The sequence below is a fragment of the Homalodisca vitripennis genome, chromosome 3, assembly GCF_021130785.1.
Source record: "Homalodisca vitripennis isolate AUS2020 chromosome 3, UT_GWSS_2.1, whole genome shotgun sequence".
In the NCBI taxonomy this organism is placed as follows: Eukaryota; Metazoa; Arthropoda; class Insecta; order Hemiptera; family Cicadellidae; genus Homalodisca; species Homalodisca vitripennis.
This window is the reverse complement of record NC_060209.1, coordinates 76,989,358-76,997,439: the sequence shown is the minus strand read 5'-3', so window position 1 is coordinate 76,997,439 and position 8,082 is coordinate 76,989,358. Positions and strand designations below refer to the sequence as shown.

The following is an 8,082-nucleotide window of genomic DNA, read 5'->3' as shown; positions in this document are numbered from 1 at the left end:
GCCATAGTTGAACGTTGAATACATAATAACAAATAGCCAAGGAACAGAACGATCTATTAAAAAAGAATTATTTTGGAACGCCGTGGTAGCCGATAAATTTAATATTACAAATGTTTGTTATAGTAAGGTGTTATTGTTGGATTCTTCTATCCATATTGGCAGTATCACTGTTGAAGTTTACATGTCAATATAATATATATCACATCTGAGTCTGTGTGAGACGACACGTGTCAAGAAACAGCTGAGTAGGCTACTTTGATTGGCGCCAATGGCAGGCAGCCTTGACATGGTAATTTCTCTAGTGGAATTTGAAAGGAGTTTGAATAAACTTTTAACTATAGGCACTGTATGTTACATAATGCTTTGCATGAAAAATGTTTGGTGAATTTGTTTAGTTACTTAACTTTATCAGCATGTTTGATGTCAAATAAAGTTGCGGCAGCACTAGCATGAATTACGATTACTTTCCTCAAAACATAGTTTTTAACCTGTGACTACCTATAACAACCTAAAGCTGCAATTTACTTTTGGTGAGTATAGAATTTTAATATTTTATATTATGTTATGGCTGTCGAAGTGCCTTGTTAATATACAAGCATTTTTGTGATTGCATATTTTCGAAAACTTCCATGTAGATGTTAACAAAACTTATGTAAATTATGTTTTATGACCTATTACAGCATCCTTGTATTTTTATGTTGCATCTTTTTTATTTAAATGATATAGATTTATATATTATATTGAACTACGATAACTTTGCAATTACTTATAATAGACCTATAAATGAAACTTTTTAATTAAATAATAATGTTAGCAAAACTAACCTTTGTATTCTTTGTGATTGTGATAGGGATGTATGTATTATTCATAACTATATCACTTCACAGTTGCTAACCAAACATCAAATATCCATTGAGATACATTAATATACCTAATTTCCTTATTACTGGTAAACGAGAATGTAATATTTTCTTTTTACCATAAAATATTATATTCTTTGTGATTGTGATAGGGATCTATTGATTCAAAACTATAGCAGTTCTCACTTGCTAACTAGCCTAAACGTTAAATATCCATTGAAATAGCCTAAATTAATATACCAATATGCCTTTTTGCTATAAAATAATGATCTGAAACATTTTATTTGTACTAAAAATTTTAAATTTGAAGGAATAGGAAAACTAGAAGACATTAATTTTATTGTATCTTAGGGATCTATCACAAAAGGATTTATTAATTATGAAGTTAATGGCTGGACTGGCAAAATAGGTTTGCGTTATTAACCTCTCAGTAACGTCCTCCTGAACAAAAGAATATATAAGTTTTCAATGAATTGAAGTGACGAATTACAAAGTTATAGAACATACTTTTCTCACACAGAGTAATATTTCATAAATCTACGGGCATCACGTGGTCTTGTTATGATTGTTAATCAACCGGGTAGACTTTAATAAGCGGCCTACACTCGTTATTCGATTGCTAGTCTCGAATGGTTCTGATGTGTTTATCCGAAGGATAATTCGATATTACAATTTATCATATGATTATAACTTATTAGTTATAGTAATCTTAATGTAAACAATAAACAACAAGAAGTTACTAATATTCTGAGACTTTGAAAATGGCGATGAATATGAGGGAAATATGCAAGATATTTCTCACAAGTGATGAGATTTGTTTAAGTACCTTCAACATGTGAGTTTGGCTCCTGGTAACACATGGGACTCAGAATTCTTCCTCCATTTCACACAAAAGTGGTTACTTATTAATATCAAGCTGGGCAAGTTCTAAATATTGTGAGGTTTCATTGATATTTAAGTCTAGGCCATAGTTGGGTTTGTTGTTTTGTAATGTTATTGTGGAATTTGTGTATTTAAAATTGTTAATGTACGAGACTGTTCTTGTTAGGGTAATTGATTATAAGTCTTATTGTGCATGATTTTTACATAGAATTGTTCGATAATAGCAATCGGATAACGACTGTAGGCCGCTTATTAAAGACTCCCAATAAACCTCATATTGGTTACTGCTGACATCAGCCGTTATGCCATTTTTGGATACGTAAAATAATTATGAATCAGGGGAATTTGACACACATAAAAGACGTTTTTGTTAATTTAGACCTTTTAAGAATAAAAGTTCATATCAGTCACACAAGTGCCTTTGGCCATCAGCATGGGCTAAGGCAGCACATGTGCTGCTCAGCGTTGATGGTGACATATCAAAAACATCCCTCAAGGTAGTATCCATCAGTAAAAATTCAAATTCAAAATATCTGATGACGAATGTCTCCGGCCTTTAATGCTTTTAGGAAACGCAACTTGAAAAAACAAACAAACGTTGTAAATTCACCTAACCATAACTTCCTAGCCTACTTCTTTGCAAGAAAATTAGTTCCATTTTTCATGTTCTAAAATTCATTATTTCATACTCTAAATCTTCGTATTGTTTTGTTCAGTAGGACAATAGGAATAGTTTAATTACGCGTTTCCGGTGTGGATAAAAAAAAAATTTGAAAATAATGCATACAAATTTAATTCAACTTTCAACAAACCAATAAATAGTGTAAAAAAATGAACTTATACTCTCACTTTGTAAACACGATGACCAATAAAATAAACAAAATTAATTTACTAATATCTCAACTGCTCAATCCGCAATATTAACACTTGAAAAAATAACTTTAAAAACTAATTAACTTAGAATTAGCGATTGTGTAATAGACGCCAGTGAAGGGTACTGTACGAGATGATTGATTTTACTTAATTATAATTAAACTGTTCTGACCACAGAACACTTAGATGAGCTATCGGGAGCAGATAACACTGAACATCCATAGATAACAGGAAGGGTAGACAAAAATAACCACAAATTACATTTACATTTTAATTATTAAAAAGTAAAGTTATTTGTGATTTAACCCCCAAAAACCATAAATATTTTTGTTCAAGAGAATCACAGAATACGTTCATATTGTTAAAATTTTTACTAGCTATTCCGGTTGTTAACTCCACTGATACCGAACTATTGGCAGCTCTTTGTAATGTTTGTAATAACAATATTGTTCGAAATTACCTGAAACAAAGTATAATCAGTTACCTTGGTATTATCTGGACGCCACCATTTTTGGAAGTTTTTCTTACCTAAAAATAAACTACATTATTTAGAACGAACATACTTTATTTGATTTATTGTCAAAATTACATGTCATTATGACTATCGGTTCTTGTTTCCTACCTCTTAAAAGGAAGTGATGTCGTCGATAGGGAGGACTCTTTGTCCCTATGTATTACTTGTTATAATGCGATTAAAGTAGGTTTATCATAAATATTTTACTAGTAGTGCCAAAGTTAAAGATAACCTTTACCTCACGTTCATCTTCTGAGCTTGAATTTGGGTACTATCTCGAGGGACGTTTTTCTTTTTTCTGCAGAAGTGCAAAGGCCTCATTGAAGTTCGTTCTGATCGGTACTTTCCCGACCTCAGATCATGTCCCAGTTTCTTCAACTTTCTAACAGAAGTATGAACCAGATTGGAGTCAATCTAGTAATAACTTAGAATTAACTTAAGAAATACATTTTTATGATGCAGTTTACAAATAGTTTATACATATCGAGTATTAGATGTTTTGATAAGTTTAAACTATATCAAAAGTAATAATAATTACCTATGCCAAATCTAACTGATAAGAAATCCTATTAATTTTATAGAAAGATGTATATTCTATATATTGAAATATAACATTTTATATTCAAATACATGGAATCGTACTAAATTCACAATAGAAAATATAATTATATGTATCAGTTACAAAAACCTGAATAAGCCTACTTTTCCATTTGTGATGTACCACTTCTTGCATCACACCCCTGCTACTAACAATGAAGAAAAACTATAACTTGCGTTTAAGATCCTCTCTACTGTGACGCTATGAAATATCAGTAAGTTAATAAAATACATTGTTAAAAGTTATAATGCTAGGTAATGTTAGTTGACAAGAAAACGTTACTAACACTACAGGGATGGGATGAATGTTTATTAGCATTACATACAAATTAAGCTTACTCTATGAAGTACAATATGTTGTGCCTTTTATTAGCCCAAGAAGTTATAAAAGTCTTACAAAGATTTTTCTGTTAGTAATACATTTGTTTGAGCAAAGACAAACTGTATAAATAAATGTTCAAAAAGACAACATATTCAGTAGGCCTACACTGACTATTCCTACTAGCGATTGGACTGAACCAGAAAAACCAGTAGCCACATAAATGTATCTGTATAAAGACTGGCTCCTGATCACTATTAAACATTGTTTTTTTCAGAGGCAGCTGTACACCAAGAATGGAAGCATAAACAGAATAATCTTTTAAGCCGTAGTCTAACCAACCATGGATTCTGTAACTACCTGTTTAGTCCCATTTTTGAAAGATGATATTTTGGATACAAAATATGAGGATAGTCAGGTACAGTATTTGTTTTCTTATATTTGTTTGTTTTACAATAGTTTTTAAATAGTTTTTTTAATTGGTTTTACCCAGGACTTGTACAACGAATTTATCTGCCATATAAAAGAAGTCTCGTAGCATAGATCCTTTTGAAACTGTATCCAAAACATACCAAGTTGGCTAATTGTAGTGGAAGATATCTCCAGAATCACTTTCAAATCATTAATTGTCAGTTTTAAATGACACTGAAAGGCTGAAGTTAGACCAAATGCTGGTACAAGAAGCTTGGAAAAAAATAGGGACTTAATGTCGAGATGGCGGAAAGATCTTGGCCATTTATGTACAAAAGATCAGCTTATATTGCATTCACAAGCTTCTCAGCCCTTAGCCTTTGAGAGAGACTGACCTTAGTACAATACAATACACCATCTATAATCCAGCACTTCATCTGGATAATGTTTAGCCACGTTACCAAAAATGACCTAGATACTCTTACAATTTTTTTATATTGGGTTTTAATTTTAGATTATATCATATTAGTTCATCAATTTAGGGGACTGAGAGAAATAGGGGTTTCTGAGTGAGGAACGATAGCAAACTAAAAAGGGGTAGTTTAACCCTCTAACTTGGCACCTGCCGTATATATGGCAGAAAGCAGACATTTTGGAAATCGGTTAAAATTTGCGTAATTTATATGTTTTGGTTTAAAATTGAATATCAATCGATGGCAGGATAATCGAGCTATCGATTGAGGTGTTTTATTACTCAGTAAATAAAACTATTCCTCTTTGTATAGTTAGAAGGAACGTCTTGTGTGAGTAACTGTTTCGACTGTGACCAACTGACCGGACCGACTGTCTTATTAGTTAGGTCTGCTGTCTTGTTTTGTTGTCTGTCTAATTGATTTATTTTTAGTTTATGTTTTGTTTTGGTCATTAGTAGTATGGCTGATACTCACACTTAATTTTGGAAAAAATCAATTGATTTGAGAGCACTATTAGCTGAATTGGAACCCCATCCTTATCAGGCTTGTTCAAGGTTAAATTGTTTGCAAAAAAAAAAACTATTGCAATAATAATAAACAAGTAAGTTATTATTATTCCTTTATTTTTTATGAAAATAATGTATAATAAGTTATGTCTAGGTTGAAATACAGTGTTGTAAAGCAGTTTTAAAAAAAATGCTGAAAATGCAATGTTAGTGGATTTTGTAGCAAACTATATATATTTGTATATAACATTGTGTGTCTTTTGTATGATTTTGTATTCATATAAACCTTTCAAACATATGAAATAGATAGTGCAAAGTTATAAAAAATCCAAATGAAGAATATTTAAACACCAACATTTTTTTGATAATAAGAGAACATTAATGATTTAATTTATTATTTTTATTATTATTTGAAATATTCTGAAAACATATAATAAGTTGCATATTTGAAGAATTTTGAGAGGTATATAACAGTTTAATGTAATTCTTACAAACGGCTAAAAAAAGGCTGCCAGTACATGAGCAGACACACCAGTTCAAGGTTTAAGGGGAGTCAAGATTTTCAACATTCACGTTAGAATTTGAGCTGGAAGAGTAGATCTAACCAACTGCATTTGAAGTTAAAAAAAAATGTCTGTTTTCCGTCATTTTGATCACAATTTCTACCTCAATGGTGAAGTTTATTTATCGTTTCAACCTCCGTAGTGAAGGTTATTTATCATTTTTACTTTGTTGTACAACTTTTTTTGGCCATCTTAACATTGCTGTTCCTGATTGATTTGATTTTTTTTGCCTAGTCACTTACAGTTATTCTCTTTTGTGATGTTAGTGAGTAATGTTTTTCTGTGTATTTTATGTAAATGTTAGTGTTGTGAGTGCCAGTATATTACCTACTTAATGTGACAGAGGAAAATTAGATATTGTGGTGATTTGTTTTACTTCATAATGTGAATTTAATATCTTTGTGTACTTCTACGGTAGTGATTAGCAGCCTTTATCAGCCATTGCCCTGCTACTTAGATTAATATGGATAGGAGAGTTTGTAATATTTTTACTTCTTAAGCATTAGTGATTCGGCTTTTGGATTTTTATATTTTACTGATCGGTACTACCTCAAGGGATGTTTATTGTTTGTCACCATCGTTCGATGCTTATAGACATTAATGTCAGCCCATTCAACTATTGGTTCCTGATAAGAGAACAAAATTCTGCATTCCCAAAAGTTAATTATTTTCTGTTATTTTGTAAATGTACTTTTAAAGCATTTTCTCTCAAAACATGTCAAATATTGTAAAGTGGCTAAAGTAAAAATTTACCCATCGTCTGTCCGCCCTGCAAGTAATATCTAGAAACTACTTGTTTGCAGTCCTTATCTGCACTCCGTCAACCTGCTCCTATTCAGAGTACAGAGTGGTGAGTGTAAGCATGCACATTCTAATTGTCTGCATTTCATTAGGGCTAATTTTTGGGGATGCAGTGCTGTGCTTTTTAGAAACTTTTAAGCATAGTTTAAATAGAAACATAAAACAAAATATCTTGTGGTTTGAAGCAGAAAACTCTGGGAGTTCTTTTAAGCTGAAAATAGTTTTACAAGAATGTAGTACAGTAGAACCCCTCATATCCGGCCTCGGTTTTACGGCACCTCGGTTTATCCGGCCACTTTCCGGAAGCCAATATCGAAATTTATTTACCACGGCTTGCAGACGCGCAGTTGCACGCACTAGTCTCACACGACTCTTGCGTTATTTTTGTGTATCTATTTGTTTACATTTTCCTGTTTTGTCCTCAGTTGAGCTAATAGGTTTAACCTGTAAACAGTTCGTTGATTATTTCCAGTGCGGTTAGTACAATACAGTACAATTGTTTTGTTTCGTCAAGTGCTGTGTACTGTAGGTTGGTTTATCCGGCCGAATCGTTATCCGGCCAGGGGCTCGGTCCCGTGGTGGCCGGATATGAGGGGTTCTACTGTAGACATATGCCTATTTCTGTAGAAATTTCAAAGACAAATCTAGTTTGTTATTTTGCCTGTTTACCTGTTCATTTATGTTTAGGCTAAATTATTGTAAATTGTACACTGTGCAGTAATAACATTTTTGTCTTTAAGTACATTATTTATTAATTTCCAGTAATTAGCTTTTTCTGTAATCCATGTTTTTGGTAATCCGTTTTTTCAAGTTATCCAGTGGTACTCTGTCAGATATTAGCCATTACTAAAAGGGTGTAATCCATAAATACATTATTTAATCACATTTACACCGAAACATATTCACAATTTATGTATATTATAAAATAAAATGCACACTATATAGTTACAGAACATACTGATTTAAAGTAACAAATAATAAAAAGGTTTTTTACTTGTGACCACATAACAGCTGTAGTAGCTTCAACGTTGGCATTATGCTGTCCACTGACTAACTCAAAATATATTTTGTGTTTATTTCCTTTTTGTAAAAAAATATAAAATTATTGACTCGAAAAAACTGAAATGTGTTTAAACAATTTTAAGGCTAGCAACTTCTACACTTAGCACTTGCTTACATTTCCCTAGATACATGCGGAACCTAACCTTGCTAACTATATCCTGTACATATTTATTTACTCAGTTCTAAGTAAGATCTAGGACTAAGTATTAGATGCTAATCAC

The 8,082-nt window shown here is 31.8% G+C and overlaps 1 protein-coding gene across 5 annotated transcripts in view; it reads left to right on the top strand.

The window, feature by feature from the left end:
• The first annotated feature begins 243 nt into the window (after positions 1-243).
• LOC124357073 (zinc finger protein OZF-like) overlaps positions 244-8,082 on the top strand; it is a 43,308-nt gene continuing 35,469 nt past the window's right edge. For 2 of the 5 annotated variants that reach the window (XM_046808490.1, XM_046808489.1), the window contains exons 1-2: positions 252-530; positions 4,323-4,463. In XM_046808490.1, coding sequence (XP_046664446.1) covers positions 4,389-4,463 — 75 coding nt within the window. In that variant the 5' untranslated portion in view covers positions 252-530; positions 4,323-4,388. Of the gene's footprint in view, positions 531-4,322; positions 4,464-8,082 lie in introns of all 5 variants that reach the window. The other 3 variants (XM_046808485.1, XM_046808487.1, XM_046808486.1) reach the window with 3 other exon arrangements.